The sequence below is a fragment of the Hylobates moloch genome, unplaced genomic scaffold, assembly GCF_009828535.3.
Source record: "Hylobates moloch isolate HMO894 unplaced genomic scaffold, HMol_V3 SCAFFOLD_8, whole genome shotgun sequence".
In the NCBI taxonomy this organism is placed as follows: Eukaryota; Metazoa; Chordata; class Mammalia; order Primates; family Hylobatidae; genus Hylobates; species Hylobates moloch.
The window spans coordinates 76,094,728-76,114,323 of record NW_026652283.1 but is presented as its reverse complement, the minus strand read 5'-3'; the positions used below and the strand labels follow the sequence as shown (position 1 = coordinate 76,114,323).

General features: G+C 41.3%; 1 protein-coding gene and 1 non-coding gene across 2 annotated transcripts in view; both read right to left on the bottom strand.

The window, feature by feature from the left end:
* Window positions 1–18,697, bottom strand: part of DCP1A (decapping mRNA 1A) — a 65,032-nt gene extending 46,335 nt beyond the window's left edge. The window contains exons 1-3 of the mRNA XM_032161280.2: window positions 18,503–18,697; window positions 16,015–16,055; window positions 13,256–13,383 (exon numbers count right to left, since the gene is read on the bottom strand). Of these exons, the coding sequence (XP_032017171.1) occupies window positions 13,256–13,383; window positions 16,015–16,055; window positions 18,503–18,637 (304 nt within the window). The 5' untranslated portion in view covers window positions 18,638–18,697. The remainder of the gene's footprint in view (window positions 1–13,255; window positions 13,384–16,014; window positions 16,056–18,502) is intronic.
* Window positions 3,700–3,768, bottom strand: LOC116474004 (small nucleolar RNA SNORD38). The gene has a single exon (XR_004249548.1). It is a non-coding gene; the product is annotated as a small nucleolar RNA SNORD38 (small nucleolar RNA).
* Window positions 18,698–19,596: the final 899 nt, after the last annotated feature.

Sequence of the window (19,596 nt, the reverse complement as noted above, 5' to 3'; positions counted from 1 at the left end):
AAATATGTACATACCGTTACTGTCTCTCTGATAGATCAGATTGTCACTGTTACTAGCCCAGTCATTCCAATTTACAACCAATAACTCTCAAATCACAGACCTTAAATCATTAATTTTTATCATTAACCTACAGGGAGTTGTTTTAAGAATAAACGTGCATAGCTTTCGGCTTACTGTAGTAGCAAATTTCATTAAGAATCCTGACCTAGCGGGGTGCAGTGGCTATAGTGTAATCCTAGCACTTTGGGAGGCTGAAGTGGGAAGATCGCTTGAGGCCAGGAGTTGGAGACCAGATTGGTCAACATAGCAAGACCCTATCACTACAAAAAATTTGTAGAGACCCTATCTCTATTTAAAAGAAAAAAATTTAGCTGGTGTGGTAGCTCACACCTATAGTCCTAGCTACTCAGGGCAGGGGCTGAGGATGGAGGATCATTTGGACACTATAGCCTGGGCCACAGAGTGAGACCCTGTCTCAGAAAAAAAAAAAAAAAAAAAGAATCTTGACCCTTACGGAGAAGGCAGAGTTTTGATATAGAAAGTTCTAACACAGTTTAGTAACTTCAGCTTATAATTTTCTAAGAAAATACAACAGAACCTAAGGACTAAAAATATAAATAAAATTCTTTAAAAGTACACAGTAGTTTTAATCTATATGGTATAGCAGCTGGTAAAGTGCTTGGCAAATGACATATTCAATAAATGTCGCTGAATTCAGGTATGTATCCGAGTTAAATAATCACCTTGGTTAAAAACAAGGTAAAACACTATACATATATACATATATATATATATATATATACACACACATATATATATATTTTTTTTTTTTGAGACGGGAGTATATATATATATATTTTTTTGAGATGGAGTCTCACTCTGTTGCCCATGCTGGAGTGCAATGGTGCGATCTTGGCTAACTGCAACCTCCGCCTCCCAGGTTCAAGTGATTCTCCTGCCTCAGCCTCCTAAGTAGCTGGGATTGCAGGTGCGTGCCAACACGCCCGGCTAATTTTTTATTTTTAGTAGCAATGGGGTTTTACCATGTTGGTCAGGCTGGTCTCAAACTCCTGACCTCGTGATCCGCCTGGCTCGGCCTCCCAAAGTGCTGGGATTATAGGCATGAGCCACTGTGCCTGGCCCAAAATGCAATATTGAAATAGTTTTTGCCAAAGAAAATCATTAAATGCCTGAATCAATTTTATAGAGCTTGATGGTACTGCAAACCTATATTATTAATACTTTCAATTAACCAGGTTATACTGTAGACTGTCTAGCTGTAAGAAAGAGAAAAATCAGGCCAGGTGCAGTGGCTCACGCTTGTAATCCCAGCACTTTGGGAGGCCGAGGCGGGCGGATCATGAGATCAGGAGATTGAGACCACGGTGAAACCCCGTCTCTACTAAAAATACAAAAAATTAGCTGGGCGTGGTGGCGGGCGCCTGTAGTCCCAGCTACTCGGAGAGGCTGAGGCAGGAGAATGGCGTGAACCTGGGAGGCGGAGCTTGCAGCGAGCCGAGATCGCGCCACTGCACTCCAGCCTGGATGAGAGCGCGAGACTACGTCTCCAAAAAAAAAAAAAAAAAAAGAGAGAGAGAAAAATCAGTTCTGTTTGCTTTTACAAGTCACATGCCACAAATGTTGCTTTGTTCAGTGACAGACTGCATACCTAACAGTGGTCTGTTAAGATTATAATACCACATTTTCACTGTACGTTTTCTCTTAAGATGTATTTAGTGGCCGGGCGCGGTGGCTCACGCTTGTAATCCCAGCACTTTGGGAGGCCGAGGCGGGCGGATCACGAGGTCAGGAGATCGAGACCACTGTGAAACCCTGTCTCTACTAAAAATACAAAAAAAAAAATTAGCCGGGCGTGGTGGCGGGCGCCTGTAGTCCCAGCTACTCGGAGAGGCTGAGGCAGGAGAATGGCGTGAACCCGGGAGGTGGAGTTTGCAGTGAGCCGAGATCGCGCCACTGCACTCCAGCCTGGGAGACAGAGCGAGACTCCGTCTCAAAAAAAAAAAAAAAAAAGATGTATTTAGATGTACAAATTATTACCAATGTGCTATAACTGCCTCCCACATTCAGTACAGTAACATGCTGTACAGGTTTGTAGCCTCAGAGCAATACCATATATTCTAGGTGTGTAGGCTATGTCATTTAGGTTTGTGTAAGTATACTCTATGATGTTCATACAACAAAACTGCCTAATGACGTCTTTTAGGACATATCTCTGTTGTTAAGTGACATTAAGTGACTCATGACTGTACTTTATTATTGATTCACATGCCAGGTTTAGATTCTCAAAAAATTCCTCAGAACACACTTCACAGAATATTCTTGGGGCATTTTGTAATTAAGTGATAGGTAAGCATACAGATATTAAAAAAAGATTCCCCATTACTACTTTTATTTCTAAGAGGTGTCCACAGTGAAAATCAAAAGACCTCTGACACTGGTCTTGAGGAAAAACATCTTCTAAGAGAAGTATTACTCAGTGAGGTGTGCTGCTTGTAGCAGGTATGTATTGGGTTGGTGCAAAATATTTGTGGTTCTTGACATTAACTGCAAAAACCACAATTACTTTTGCACCAACCTAATAGTGAGGTATGTTGCTTGTAGTAGGTACGTATAATAGGGAGGTATGTTGCTTGTAGTAGGTACGTATAATAGGGAGGTATGTTGCTCACCACCTTGCTGAGGGAATAGTGAATCACAGAAGCATGATTTCCTCATCACAGAAGAGTGGCCTTTGGAGACAAGTTTCCCTTGAAGATTAGACCAGAAGTGTATGAACCCCATAGCTACCTTTACAGAGGCTGGTCTCCACATGGAGAACTAACAGTCCTAGTGCCATTTACTGAATAGAACATTCCTCTCAGCATTTTCTTTAGAAGTGATGGGAGAGATTTTTAATCTATTGGCCCAATTATTTTATTTATGAGTCCATTCAAATCTATTTATTCCTAAGTAATTTTTGTTAAACTATGTTTTCCTAGGAAACTGTCTTTCTCATCCAAGTTTTAAATTTACAGGCAAAAGTTCTTCACAGTGGCTTGTTTTTAAAAATGCATGTTCTCTTCCTTTAGTTGGAACATATTTATATTTTTACTCCTAATACTGCATATTGTACCTCCCCTTGTTCTTTTTATGGTTGTTGCTGGATCATGTTATAGCGGAGTTTTTCGTTTTGTTGATCTGCTCTATTCTATTGAAATTTCTAGGCTGGGCGCACGTCTGTAATCCCAGCACTTTGGGAGGCCAAGGTGGGCAGATCATGAGGTCAGGAGATCGAGACCATCCTGGCTAACGTTGTGAAACCCCGTCTTTACTAAAAATACAAAAAAATTAGCTGGGTGTTGTGGCGGGTGCCTGTAGTCCCAGCTACTCGGGAGGCTGAGGCAGGAGAATGGCGTGAACCTGGGAGGCAGAGCTTGCAGTGAGCCTAGATCGCGCCACTGCACCCCAGCCTGGGCGACAAAGCAAGACTCCGTTTCAAAAAAAAGAAAAGAAATTTCTACTTTCTGCAATTAATTTCTACTCTTTATTTTCCTTCAGCTTTACTCAGATTTCCCTATTTTCCTCCCTAAATTCTTTGGCTGAATGGCCTATATGTGGCAATTTTTATAAACCTCTAATAGATACTTGAAAAAATGCAAATTCTCTAATTGCTAGAAGTAGGATTTTTTTTTTCTTTTTTCTCCTCAGATAGACTTTATCATCACTTAATGTCAGTAGCAGAACTGGACAAAATTTTCATCACTGAGGGCAGCAGGGTTTTGGTTTTTTTTTCTTTTTCTTTTTTTTTGAGATGGAGTCTTGCTCTGTTGCCCAGGCTGGAGTGCAGTAGTGTGATCTTGGCTCACTGCAACTTCTGCCTCCCGAGTTTAGGCAATTCTCTGCCTCAGCCTCCTGAGTAGCTGGGATTACAGGCACTTGCCACCATGCCTGGCTAATTTTTTTTTTTTTTTTGTATTTTTAGTAGAGACAGGTTTTCACCATCTTAGGCAGGCTGGTCTTGAACACCTGACCTTGTGGTCCACCCTCCTCGGCCTTCCAAAGTATTGGGATTATAGGCGTGAGCCACTGCGCCTGGCCAGCAAGGTTTTTTATATGTCCATCATATCAGGTTAACTGTATTGTTCAACTATCCAATAACTTTTTGTCTGTGGCCAGATGTGGTGGCTCACACCTGTAATCCTAGCACTTTGGGAGGCCAAGGTGGGAAGATCACTTGTGGCCAGGAGGTCGAGACCAGCCTGGGCAGTAAAGCAAAACCCCAACTCTTAAAAAAAAAAAATTGTCTGCTTTATCTGTCAATTACTAAAGTGGCTTATTAAAATCTGTCACTATAATTAGGGATTTTTAACATTCAGTTTGCAATTCTGACATATACTAAGTATATATCATCCAAAATTATTTTATCTTCTAGGTCATTTATTCCTTTCATCATTATGTGGTAACTTTTATCCCTAATGATGCTTTTTGCTTTACAGTTTACCGTGTATGACTCACACAGAGACACCAGCCTTTTCTGCTTGATAGCTGCCTGATAAATCTCATTCTATTGCTTACTTTCAACCTTTCCAGGATCTTAAGAGTTCAAGTTTCTTGAAAACAGCATACAGGGCCAGTGCAGTGGCTCACACCTGTAATCCAGCACTTTGGGAGACCAAGACAGGAGGATTGCTTGAGCCCAAGAGTTTGAGACCAGCCTGGACAATATAGAGAGACCTTGTCTCTACAAAAAATAAAAACGTATTAGCCAGGAGTGGTGGCGTGCATTTGTGGTCCCAGCCACTTGGGAGGCTGAAATGGAAGGATCACTCAAGCCTCAGAAGTTGAGGCTGCAGAGAGCCATGATGGTGTGTTATTGCACTCCAGCCTGGGTGTCACAGCGAGACCTGTCTCTAAAATAAATAAATAGATAAAAATAATTAAAAATATTAAAACAGTATGTAGGCAAATTCTATATGTTTATCCAATCTGAGTCTTTTAACTGGCAAGTTTAGTTCACTTAACATTTGTTTTAAATTGATTGATTTCTGCCATTTTATTTTGGGCTTTCTTTTTCCCATGGTTTCTATTTACTTTTTTCCCACTTCCTGGTTTTTATTGGTTTGAAAGTTAAGATATCCTATTTATGTTCTGCGGTGGAATCTTTTGAATACATAAAACCTTATTAATCAATTTAGCTGCCGTCATCACAATCTTGGAATGCTTAGGTTTGAACAGCTTCTAGTTTGTTATTGCTTTTTGCAAAATAAAATCATTAAAAGCCAGAACCAATTTCATAGAGCTTGATGGTACCACAAGCCTGTATCTTAATATTTTCAATTAATCAGGTTATAATGTGGAGTGTTTGGCTGTAAGAAAGAGAAAAACCAGTTCTGTCTGCTTTTACCAGTCATGCGCTGCAAATGCTCAATAGACACATGTGGCTACTGCACTGACAGCACTGCTGTGGGAGCTCCTACAGCAAGAATCTGGGGAGACAACTGCTGTTGTTTTTGTTGAAAAGTATCTTTATTTTGTTCTCTTGGATTACTGAATTATTGGTTTTTTTTTCTTCAGTCCTCTGAATATATTATTCTTTTGTTTTCTAAACTCAGTAGCTGCAACTAAGGAATATGCTGTCAGTCTAACTGGTGTTCCTTTGTAAACACTCAATCTTGAGTAACCTTTGGTTGCTTCTGTCTCTGCCTTTGATATCTCATCAGAATGTGTGTGTGTGTGTATTTTTTTTTTTTGAGACAGAGTCTCACTCTGTCACCTAGGCTGGAGTGCAGTGGCATGATCCCAGCTCACTACAACCTCCACCTCCCGGGTTCAAGCGATTTTCCTGCCTTGGCCTCCTGAGTAGCTGGAATTACAGGTGCCTGCCACCAGGCCCCGCTAATTTTTGTATTTTTAGTAGAGATGGGGTTTCACCATGTTGGCCAGACTGGTCTCGAACTCCTGACCTCAAGTGATCTGCCTGCCTAGGCCTCCCAAAGTGCTGGGATTACAGGCGTGAGCCAAAGCGTCCGGCTATATTTCTATGTTTTATGCTTGGAGCTCATTCTATTGTTTAAATCTGAGATTTATGTCTTTTATGGATTCTGGAAAATTCCCAGTCATCAACTCTTCAAATATTGCCTCTCTACAAACGGTCTGCTTTATCATTCTGAAATTCTTATCCATCAAATGTTAGAGTTTATAATTCTAATCACTCTGTCATATTTCCATTTCGTCCTTTTTTTTGGATACATTCTGGATTTCCTCAGGTATCTCTTCTAGCTCACCAATTCTCTTTTCAGCTATTACCAATTAACTGTTGAATCCAAGTAGAGAGTGTCTTTCAATTAAAATTTTAATTTCTATTAGTTCTACTCAGCTATTTTTCGAATCTTCCTGTTTTTTTATAGCATTTAATTCTTTTTTATTCTTTTATTTTTTGAGACAGGGTCTCACTCTATCACCCAGGCTGGAGCGCAGTAGCGTGATCATGGCTCACTGCAGCCTCAACCTCGTGGGCTCAGGTGATTCTCCCACCTCAGCCTCCCAGGTCCACCCAGCTAATTTTTTGTATTTTTTATAGAGACAGGGGTTTGCCATGTTGCTCATGCTGGTCTTGAACTCCTGGGCTCAAGTGATCTGTATGCCTTGGCCTCCCAAAGTGCTGGGATTACAAGTGTGAGCCACTGTGCCTGGCAGCATTTTATTCTTTTCTTTTTGAGATGGAGTTTAACTATTGTTGCCCAGGCTGGAGTGCAGTGGCGTGATCTTGGCTCACTGCAACCTCTGCCTCCTGGGTTCAAATGATTCTCCTGACTCAGTCTCTCCCAAGTAGCTGGGATTACAGGCGTCTGCCACCACGCCAGGCTAATTTTTTGTATTTTTAGTAGAGATGGGGTTTCACCATCTTGGGCAGGCTGGTCTCGAACTCTTGACCTCAGGTGATCCACCTGCCTCGGCCTCCCAAAGTGTTGGGATTTCAGGCGTGAGCCACCGAGCAGGGCCTTTATTCTTTTTTCACATTTGCTGTTCTTTCTTTTTACTTTATTTTATAATCTGTATCTGGTATTTACATCCATTAGAGTCTCTAGTTTCCATGAACTAAAGTCTTTGGGAAGGGTTGTATAATCCTGCTGTTTGTTGTATGCTACCTTTCATTCACTGCAAAGTATTTCCTTGTATATTTAGTAATTTTAGACCACAAGACATGTCTGATATTCCTGGGCAACCTGGGCTAAGAATGTATCTTGCCAGAAGGGATCTACATTTGCTTCTGCCAGATGCCCTAGAGTAATCACCAGCTGATGATTAATTTTATGTTAATTTCTTGACCTGGGTAAGAAATGATACTAAATGAATGGTACAACTTGAACCTTAAATTTGTATGAGGGAAGGCCCATGGTTATTTTTCAGGAAGACGTCTTCCTTCTAACCCAAAGCCCATATTTATTTATTTTTTATTTTTTTAATTGAGATGGAGTCTTGCTCTGTCTCCCAGGCTGGAGTGCTAGGGGGCCATCTACGCTCATTGCAACCTTCGCTGCCTGGGTTCAAGCGATTCTCCTGCCTAGCCTCCCAAGTAGCTGGGACTACAGGTGCGCACCACCATGTCCGGCTAATTTTTTTACATTTTTAGTAGAGATGGGGTTTCGCCATGTTGGCCAGGCTGGTCTTGAACTCCTGACCTCAGGTGATCCACCCGCCTCGGCCTCCCAAAGTGCCGGGATTACAGGTGTGAGCCACCACACCTGGCCGAGACTTCTCATTTTTAATATATATATTTTTCCAATGTATACCTCAGGCTTTCTAGTAACGGCCCCTACAACATTTGAAAATAATACTTGTAAAGAGACACAAACAGCCTGCAGCTCGTGCATGGTACTATCAGAAGGGATAGGAAGAAGCATATCACAGGCCTGTGTTATAAGAGAACCTGGATAGGCCGGGTGTGGATAACACTGATGTCCCTAGGATTCTTTCACTAATGAGATCATTTGTTGAGTCCAGAATGGAGACACAGTCTATGATATTTTGTATTTGTAAATGCCTAACAAAATACCTTACTTTCATGATGGCCTTTTAAGATAAATAGGTCAAATCAGTGGTTCAAATGATTTAGCCAAGGTTGTAGTCAGTAAGGCAAAGCCCAGAATAGAATTCTTATCTGCAAACTAAATTCCATGCCAAGAGTGTTACCATGGCAAAGCCACCCTCAGGGATATATTCTGCAGCTTTTGTATCTAGAAATTATTTGTAAGTTTCAAAAAGGAATGACTAAATAGGATGCATAAAAATCTAATCCAAAGCTTCCCAAGTAGGTGTTTGATTCAGGTATGGCACAACAAAGAGTATGTTAGCACATGAACTCATGCTGAGACTTCCACTGTTCAGTATGGCAGCTGCCAGCACATACAGCCATGTAAATTCTAATATATTAAATTAAATAAACTAAAAAGAAGTATTCTTCATTTGCCCTAGCCACATTTCAGGCTACTATATGGGACAGTGCTGACACGGAACTGTCATTTTCCCTGACTGCAAAGTTTTAGTGGATGGCACTGCTCTAGAATATGGATTGATGAAGTAATTTTATTGTTACAGTAGAGTGGAAAGAACATTGGCCTTGAAGCCCGAAAGACCTACTCTTGAATTCTGCATCTGTCACTTATTACCTTTGCGAATCTCGAGCAGGTCCCTAAACAACTCTGAGCCTCTTGTTTTCTCAACCTGTAAGTTGAGGATCAGAAATAAGGGGCTAGAAATACCACTGCTACTCAATAACTCCAGAATTTATAACCTCCCCATTCTTCACTGCAGTCCCACTGGGGTCTTGTGGCTGCCAAAAGGCCCTTGCACAGAATAAAAATACACTGTTCCCAAAAGATTCAAGAGGCTGGACATGGTGGCTCATGCCAACACTTTGAGAGGCCGAGGCGGGAGAATTGCTTGAGCCCAGGAATTCAAGACCAGCCAGGGCAACACAGTGAGACCTTGTCTTTTGAAAACCACCACCACCACTACCCCACAAAGATTTAAGAGAATCACCAAGCCTAAGCCCTTAGTCAATGTAAGAATTTTCTCTGTAAGATTTTATCTTTTTCTTGAGGGGTGGGGTGGGTGTAGATGGGCATGTTTTATAAAGAAAAACTCTTAAAAATAAATAAAACAAATAACTTAGAACTGAAAAAAAGTTATGGTTCACTGTTCTAGTACATTAACTCCAAAAATTAATTTGAATGAAAGAAGTTGGATATGAAGGTGTAACTTGAGTTAAATGGGTCAGGTGTCTTGATGGTATTTCCCACAAGAGAATGGCAGAAGAGCAGCTATAGAATCAGGTATAATTACCTGTATGCATAATCAGATACTAACTTTTTATTTAAAGAACAAATCCCTAAACAACTTAATAGCTCGCTGACCTGACAAGACTATTTTCCACTTTTAAGACTAGGTAGACAAAACACACACTCAAGAGAGGCTTTAACACTCACAGCATCATTTTCTGTTGTCTTATCACTTCTCCCCAATACAGCTATTCCTTTAAATACTTTCCCTAATGAAATGACCTGGTTAAGTGAGTTTTCTGTTCAACTAAGAAAAGTTTTGTTTCAATCAGTTGAAAATTTTCTAAAGTAAAATGCATTAGTTCACTTTCTCCCCAATAATGTTCTAGTTAACATAATAAATACTCTTGATGATTTTAGGTCTCATTATAACAATTTAACCTATGATACTACAGTGGAGTTAAAGTTATAAAATATTGACATTTTAATGCTGACCCCGTGTTATTCTCTGGATATCTGCTTGATTTTCAGAAAATAAAACCTAGTATTAGCTTGTTTTCTTATAATTTGCCTTCATTTCTTCCACACACGAACTATAAAAATATTTCCAGACAACTGAAGCTCTGATTAGTTAGCTTCTGGTTACTCATGGTTCAATTATATTTGTGTTATGTCACACTTTCAATTTCACAGGACTTTTGCCTTGTGAAAAAAATATAATACAATTCATCTCAGGTTTATGCTAAATGGTAACTGGGTCCGGATAACTTTCCCTACTGACTACTTTAATAATCAAACCACTTAGGAGTGATGGCTAGATTAAGTTTCCAGGTAGTAAAGAACAGAATTAAGCCTATTTCATTTAAAAAAAAAAAATTGGATCTGTATTCCTTTGCAGAATTTCTCCCACTCTCTTTTCATTTTTTGAGACAGGGTCTCGCTCTGTTGCCCAGGCTGGAGTGCAGTGGCACAATCATGGCTCACTGCAGCCTCGACGGCCTCTTGGGTTCAAGCGACTTTCCCGCCTCAGCCTCCTGGGTAGCTGGGACTACAAGTGTGTGCCACCACACCTGGCTAATTTTTCTATTTTTTTGTGGGGAGGGGGTTTTGACATGTTGCCCAGGCTGGTCTCAAACTGCTGGGCTCAAGCAATCTGCTTGCCTCGGTCTCCCAAAGTCCTGGGATTGCAGGCGTGAGCCACTGTGCCCAGCCGTATTTTCCCTTTAATGGAATATTCAGTACAAAGAAAAGAGCAATCTGAAATAATTATATTGTTAACATTAGTTTAAATAAATCCATCTGAACTTACAGCTATTACAAAGCATGTCTAATATGTCCATAGAATTTAAAATCTGAGAGGTAATTACCTGGACAAATAGTTTACTGAGAAGTCAAAAGATAGAACCTGTTTTTACTTAAAAGTGTGCTACTGGCTGGGCGCGGTGGCTCACGCTTGTAATCCCAGCACTTTGGGAGGCCGAGGCGGGCGGATCACGAGGTCAGGAGATCGAGACCACGGTGAAACCCCGTCTCTACTAAAAAAAAAAAAAAAAAAAAAAAATTAGCCGGCCGTGGTGGCGGATGCCTGTAGTCCCAGCTACTCGGAGAGGCTGAGACAGGAGAATGGCGTGAACCCGGGAGGCGGAGCTTGCAGTGAGCCGAGATCGGGCCACTGCACTCCAGCCTGGGTGACAGAGCAAGACTCCGTCTCAAAAAAAAAAAAAAAAAAAAAAAAAAAAAGGGTGCTACAGAAAAGAACTTGGGGTTTCTAGCTTTAAAATAGGCCTTGTTACTTCTCATTCAGGGAATTAAGAGGTGTATAATTTTTAGTAACTTTTTCTATTTTATACCGAAGACATCCCCCAAGACCAATTACCTCCCGGCCAAGTGAAATTCAAACACATTAACTTTTACTTTTTAAGTTAGAAGCAACATTTCTCCAACTATATCCTTAGATGCTAATTAGAGCACAATCATTGTTACCATAACCAGTTTTCATATCCCTATAATCAATGTCCAACAAACTGTCCTCAAACATCCATACCTTCAATATCCATACTAACATACTGGAATCAAGTATATTTTTTAGTAGTGTAGTTTCTTGGAAGGGCCACTCTAGCTTTGCTGACTACATCCAATCGTTATTAGAGACTGTAAAAACGCCTGAAAGAACCCTGGACTAAAAAACAGAAGAAGAGTCATAATCCCAACTCTCCAACAGGATAATAGTTATGCATCTCTGACTCTCAGTTGACTTAACTGCCTGCTTACACCACATAGGTAACTGTATCGTTAACATTAAAGCACCATAGCTCTTGGCTCAGTGCTGGTAACCAGTAGACATTCAATTAAATAAACAGATAGAAAAACCTTACTTAGAAACATATTCAGACAAAATAAAGTAGAAAAAGTAATAAATGCCGGGCGCGGTGGCTCACGCTTGTAATCCCAGCACTTTGGGAGGCCGAGGCGGGCGGATCACGAGGTCAGGAGATCGAGACCACAGTGAAACCCCGTCTCTACTAAAAATACAAAAAATTAGCCGGGCGTGGTGGCGGGCGCCTGTAGTCCCAGCTACTCGGAGAGGCTGAGGCAGGAGAATGGCGTGAACCTGGGAGGCGGAGCTCGCAGTGAGCCGAGATCACGCCACTGCACGACCCTCTCAAAAAAAAAAAAAAAAAAGAAAAGTAATAATAATTAAAAAAAAAAAAACCAACCACCATTCTGGGCAAAAAGGAGGCCGAGGCAGGCAGATCACAAGGTCAGGAGATCGAGACCATCCTGGCGAACACGGTGAAACCCTGTCTCTACTAAAAATATGAAAAAATTAGCCAGGCGTGGTGGCGGGTGCCTGTCGTCCCAGCTACTTGGGAGGCTGAGCCAGGAGAATGGCGTGAACCCGGGAGGCGGAGCTTGCAGTGAGCCTAGATCACGCCACTGCACTCCAGCCTGGGCAAGAGAGTGAGACTCTGTCTCAAAAAAAAAGAAAATAATAATAACAATAATAATAATACTTTCTTTGTGGGAAGAATTATCTGTATCTGTTCCCATCCTGTGTGTCCCAAACTAAGTTCTGTTGCTTAGGGACATGGGCAGCTGATAGTCCACAGCTGCAAAAAAACAAAGGCATAAACCTTATTTTAATAAACCAACAACAGAAATGTAGTGCTATTAAATGAAATAGTAAACTAAATTATATACAAAAGAATGTTTCCCGTTTCAGAGCTCAGTTTATTTATTTTTTTGAGACACAGTCTCATTCTGTTGCCCAGGCTGGAGTACAGTGGCGCAATCTCAGCTCACTGCAACCTCCACCTCCCAGGTTCAAGTGATTACAGGCACCCGCCACCAAGCCCGGCTAATTTTTTTCTGTATTTTTAGTAGAGACAGGGTTTCACCATGTTGGCCTGGCTGGTCTCGAACTCCTGACCTCAAGTGATCTTCCCTCCTCAGCCTCCCAAAGTGCTGGGATTACAGGCATGAGCCACCACGTCTGGCCTCAGAGCCCAGTTTAGAAGGTTTGATCTTTCTTTTTTTTTTATTTTTATTTTTTGAGACGGAGTCTCGCTCTGTCGCCCAGGCTGGAGTGCAGTGGCGCAATCTCGGCTCACTGCAAGCTCCGCCTCCTGGGTTCACGCCATTCTCCTGCCTCAGCCTCTCCGAGTAGCTGGGACTACAGGCGCCCACCACGACGCCCGGCTAATTTTTTGTATTTTTAGTAGAGACGGGGTTTCACTGTGGTCTCGATCTCCTGACCTCGTGATTCGCCCGCCTCGGCCTCCCAAAGTGCTGGGATTACAAGCTTGAGCCACCGCGCCCGGCCAAGGTTTGATCTTTCTAAAAGACTCATTTATAATCATAAAGTAGAGACCATATTTTGTTTTGTAATTTGAAACTTCCTAAATAATGGATTGATAGAAACTAAAGTCACTCAATTTTAAATATAATAACTATAATAAAACAGATATACTCACAGCTTGCATTTCTATACAGGAGAAATGGTTCGTGGAGCTGAAACTCCAAATCTTTATTCACTGGTTCAACTAGATTGTGCATATTTAGTCGATTCACAATGGTAAAACCATGGTAAGGGGAAGCTGACCTTAGATTTAATAGAAGAAAAAAAAATTTAGTTACCATTTAATCTGTAGAAATATTATCTACTATGTATTTTCATTTCAAAAAAGAATACATTAGAACATTATACAATATTATCAGCACTTACACCTGTAAACAAAAAATTTAAGTCAGATCATACTCCTCCTCTGACGAGAAGTCTCCAAAGACAGTCTCTCAGAGTAAAGGCCAAAGTCCTTACTGAGGCCACCAAGGCCCCACCTGATGTACTCCCCCCTCGGACTTCATTTCCTATGGCTCTTCTCCAGCTCCTACTCTCCAGCCACACTGGGCTCCTTGCCACTCTCTCTGCATGTGTGCTTCTACCTAAAGACCTCTTCCTGGATTACTGCCCCAGAAGCTGCACAGCTATCTCATCTCCTCCAAGCCTTTGTTCAGATGTCACCTTTTTCATGAGGCCTACTTGAACTATCCTTTTTAATACTCCCAAGCTCAATACCTCTAACCTTCCTTTTTTATCCATACCACTTATTTTTAATATTTACTGTCCTCCCCCACTAGGATGTAAGCCCCATGCAAATGGAGCTTTTGTCTTACTTTTTTCACACATATATCCCAAGACAGACACACAGTTGCTGAATGAAATATCATTCAATTGGATTGGCTATAATGGCTGCCCATCATTACAATAATGTTTTTCTTGCACCAAATAGATATTTACATAGTGCTCCTGAGTTAGACGGAAAATGCCTTGAATCCTACAATAGGAAACATCCTTGGTTCCCATATCAGAGGGATTCGGTACATGATCCTTTACTCTTCACATGTACCTAACACTTCATAGTTTTTCATGTTTCTCTACGATATACCCGGGGTGTTAACAGAACACTATTCTATAGATTAGGAGTCAAGCTTTGAATGATTAAGGCCTGTGCCTGAGGTCACACAAATATGAGTTACAAATAATATAACTAGGATTCAGTTTCAGGTTTTTTGACTCCAAATCCAAGCTTCTACTGTATGAAGTAATCACTGCAAAGTGATAGTCTGACATCCTGGTATCCTTTATCCAAGGTACACAAAATAGTCTCACATTTTCCAAACACAGTTTCTTGCGTCTCCTTTAATTAGAATCAGTACCATATAAGCCTCCGTGAATTGTATTAAATCCAGCCACCCACTACACTAAATCTCCTACTTTCTACAATCAGTGCCTCTGTATGATAACAATAAAGCCAGTAAAGTACTTTTTCCAAATATCATAGAAACTAATGTTCTAATAAGAGTTTCTAGAGATGTATATTGCTAATGAAGAGTAATGAAGGGAGTGAGGGTAAAGATCCCTTCCTATTTATTTATTTATTTATTTTTTATGAGACGGAGTCTCGCTCTGTCACCTAGGCTGGAGTGCAGTGGCACGACCTCGGCTCACTGCAAGCTCTACCTCCTGGGTTCACGCTATTCTCTTGCCTCAGCCTCTCAAGTAGCTGGGACTACAGGTGCCTGCCACCACGCCCAGCTTTTGTACAAATTTTTTGTATTTTTAGTAGAGACGGGGTTTCACCATGTTAGTCAGGATGGCCTCGATCTCCTGACCTCGTGATCCGCCCACCTCGGCCTCCCAAAGTGCTGGGATTACAGGCGTGAGCCACCACGCCCGGCTGATCCCTTCCTTTTTAAAAGGAGAAAGATGAATGGCAGGGAACAAACAAAGTGTCTAAGAAAAAAGAGCTTGGTGTACAAATATCAAAGAATTACACTTAAAAGAAGAAAAAAATGAGTGCATTTAGACAAGATCTCAAAGCTTTGTATAAAATTTAGAAGATTATTTGAGAAATTCTTTTAAATTGGCATCAATGTTAAAAGGCAATCCTTAAAAGGCAACTCAATACAAAAAAAAAAAAAGGAAAAGACCAGATATCAGTAGTAACTCCTGCTGACTCCCTAAGCTTTAGAAAACAAGGGAAGGAACCTGCCCCTGTCAGAGTAAGACCTTAGAGGAATCCAGGAAAACAAGTACCCCATGACTATCATATACTGTCAGTTGTCTTTAGGCCCCAAAAGCTGCCTAACAAAAAAGTTGCAATTTGCAAACCAATCTTAAAGATAATGAATTTTTGAATAAGTTAAAAATAAAAAATATGCCATCATGAATAATCTAAGCTTTCTAAAGAACTCTCAAATAAGACACTGTACATAATCTAGAACTTCTGTGGGTTGGGAAAGAGGACAGAACCAGTCATAAAAGACAACCACTCATGTAGTAATGAAAGAACAGAGGGATCAACCTCTCAATAACATTATTTTACAGAGCTAGTCTATGTATTGTCTTTTCCCCAAATATATATCTTTTTTTTTTTCTTTCTAATATGGGGGTAGGGAGAGAGAGGCAGGCATCTGTTTTAGACTCAATCGTTATTATTTTGAAATTGCTTTGCTAGGCTGCTAATATAAATTCTAGTTCAGTTTATTCTGAATCACAGAAAGGCTCAGAGAAAAGAAAGAACCTGGTTAAGATTTCACAGCTAGGGAAAGATGAAAACTTGAAGGGTACTAGCAGGAAGGTTCCAAAGCCAAATGTGCAAGAGAATTGAACCGTTTGACATTGTTCACCACTATACTGTTAAAAACAAATATACATATTTTAAAAACTTACCTTCGATATACAAATAAGGTCCCTTCTATATCAGTCTTCTCCTATGAAAGACAATGACTCAATTAGTTTTTTTGCCCCATAATCAGACCCCAAATAGTCCCAGTGGAGAAGTAACGCTTCACGTTTAAGATCAACTTGTTTCATTTATTATAAAATTCACCACTTTTGAACAGGTAAAGTCTCCCTCTCATTCTACAAATTGTGGTTACCATTTCTAATGTATGCTTTCAGTGCATAAGCATATACAATGTTTAATCCAGCAACATATCTGTATCTGCAGCATTTTTCTTTTTTAATTAGTAAAGGAGAAAATCATAGAATAAACCTTCACTTTTTACAGCTAAAATGTTTTAGCCAGATTTCTTAACTTTAAAGCTAAGGTCCTGTATACTGCAATTTCTTCTCTTTTAAGTTTATCCAAGTTAATTTTAAAAAAGGAAAGGAACGAAATTTTCTTATAGGATACTTTGTTTCATCACTGGGGAGTTTTCGTACATTTTCACAACCAGCAAATTTTGTGGTTAAGAATTACTACCAAACAAAATCAGCTTGTTATTTTTAGAACTTGAAGAATCATGAATACTGAAAGTATACCCTGCCTCAGTGTAATTATTGGAGGCCTTTTCCATAGTTCATTTTTTGTGACAAGAGTGTATTTAGGTTTTAAACACAGTTCAGTGTTTTTTAAAAAATAAATAAGCTTATTAGTCTGCAATTTACAGCCTACAATGGACCTAAATATTTTACTGTAATCAATACATTATTAACATTTTAAATGTTAATCATATATTGAATGTGTTGGGATTAAAAAATTTAGAAAATTGATCATCTTGATTTCTTCCAGAAGTACTACCCTAGCTTAAATATCATTATTTTCCTTCCTAAGGATTCAGAGGCTTTTTCTTACCTTTAAAATGTTAGGTTATTACTATAAGAAATTGGTAATCAACTGTCTTACAGTAAAAGAAAATTTGCCCACCAAAAAACATCATGCAAAGTTATAACTCACTGTAAAATAATAAAGAGGGAAAAGATTTTTGTCATACTCTATATGCCAGGATCCAAATAAACAGTAGCAGCTTATTTTTCAATTCAGGTTATTATAGCTTGTATTTCATATTTAAAACAGAACTCCACAATGTAAAATTTTAAAATATTGAAAGCCTTTGTGAAAAACTAGAAAAACTCTTTAGTAAAAAGTCCTAGCCCCAAGTCTTCACCATTTGTCTGCAATCCATATTTCCCAAATTTATATACAGGCCAAGAAAAGAAAAAAGATTCATAACATTTCAAACTAAGGCAATGTCTAAAATAGCTACATTTAAAAAACAATCTACAATTTTATTCCTTGTGGCTTTCCATATCTCCTTCTCTTCCAGGAGGCAAAGGTAAACAACGTGATCATAAAAACTCTTCATCTGAATTAACTGTTCATAAATGCCAAATGATTTTCGATAAATTACTGATAAATATAATCTATGCATCTGTATTATAGGGTAAACGACATACTACGGTCATCTTCCAGAGTTCTGTTAGTTTAAGGATTTCATATCTTATTGAAACGTGAACTCCAGTCATTGGTGAATTCAATCCAACAAGCATTTACGTATTACTTTCTAAGTGTAAAGCCTGTAGCTGAATGAGTTAATTAGGAAGGGTCAATTACAAGAAAGTGGGAAATTATGCTTTTTAAACAACTAACAAAGCTTCAAGCAGGGGCTAACAAGAATCAGTGAACAGACTGAACGTAACTTTTCGGACCCTCTCCAGTGCACGAAAGCCAGAAAGTACTGAGTCTGAGGGGAGCATTCAGAGATGACATCACCAGCATCACAGATGGAACAAAACACATTTACAGGGTCTCTCTTGTTTGTACAAAGGTCTTCGGGGAGCCAGTGACCACGGAAGCCTTTTTCCTAAGTGCCTTGGAATCTTTTCCGAAACTCTGTGTAGTTCGATTAAAGCCGGACCCACCCACCCCCCCTTCCAAGAATCGAAACTAATTGGATTTTAAACTTTAAACCTAAATGACCTCTGCGAAAGGGGCTCTCATTTACGTTTGCCAGGGGGAGAGGAGGAGTGTTTATTTTATAGATAATGTACATGTAATTTATCTAATAATTCGCAAAGCCTCAAACACAAGCTTTCAGGCACCCTTTTGACCCCACCGATCTCATAACCCCCAATGTATCTGCAAAGAAGGCAGGTCGCCCACGTCCCCAGACCCGACGCCAAGACTGATCCTGCTCCAATCCTCCCCTCCACTAGCTTTTCCTTGGGATGTCTCGAGCCACTTCTCTCACTCCTATCCCCCAATCCCAGGCGAACCCGACACCCCTCAGGCTCTGGCTAGGCTCTTCGCCAGACCCTGGCCTCGTCTCCACCGCCCTGGCCTCTTGCTGTGCCCCCCACCCCACAGCAACCCGGGCGGCCCCTTTAAGAGACGGCAGCGGCCGGGTGGCCGTCCTCAGAGCTAGGCGGCACTCACCCACTGGTTGGCCTTGGGGCAGAAGGTGTACAGAGCGACCTGGCCCGTGAGGTCTGCGATGCTGGTGATATAGGGGTCGTGTTGTTTCAGGGCCGCCAGGCTCATCTCCTGCCCAGCTCGACTCAGCGCCTCCATCTTGAATCCCGAACCCTAGCCCCTCTGGCGGGGGCGGAGTCGCGGACAGGAAAGTGCCATCGAGGCAAAGTTCCCCTATCTGCGTCAGTCCCCTCAACTTCCGCCTCTACGCGGGCCTCGCGGCAGGGCGGTACGTCAGCCATTCCGGTCCGCGGCGCGCACGCTCCGGGCGCCGGGTTCCGGCGTTGTCAGGGTCCACGGCCCTACGATGTGGGGCGGTGTGCAAGGCTGCGCAGTGGAGCTTGCAGGCTACAGCCCTGGCGCTTCCTTTCCCTGAGCTAAAACAACTGGGTCCTGGGATCTGGCCTCTAGCTCGCCTGCCGAGCTCTTTCCAGGCAAAGGTTGGAGACCGCCAAAGTGCCGGCCTCGCGGTGCGCTGTCTGGCAGGGCCCGGGGCCACAGAAGGAAAACATCTCTGTGGAATGTGGAAATGCCGGACTCTACCGGGCCCGTTTAGAGAGCACAGAAAAGCATGGAGGAAAGGGAGAGGCGAGAAGCCCAGAAAATTTACCGTAGGTCTCAGATATGGATATGTCGACCTAAAAGGAAGAAGATTCTGGGGCAAAATAAATGCAAGCAGAGAGTTTATTTGGCCCAAGCTTGAGGATTGCAACCCAGGAGCATAGATTCAAGTTGCCTTGAATATATACACTGATTAGCAGAAGGCACAAGTGGATTTTTTTTTCTTTTTTTCGAGACGGAGTTTCACTCTTGTAGCCCAGGCTGAAGTGCAGTGGCGCGATCTCGACTCACGGCAACCTCTGCCTCCAAGGTTCAAGCGATTCTCCTGTCTCAGCGTCCCGAGTAGCTGGGATTATAGGGGCGCGCCACCATGCCCTGATAATTTTTGTGTTTTTAGTAGAGACAGGGTTTCGCCATGTTGGCCAGGCTAGTCTCGAACTCCTGACCTCAGGTGATCCACCCACCTCTGCCTCCCAAAGTGCTGAGATTACAGGCTT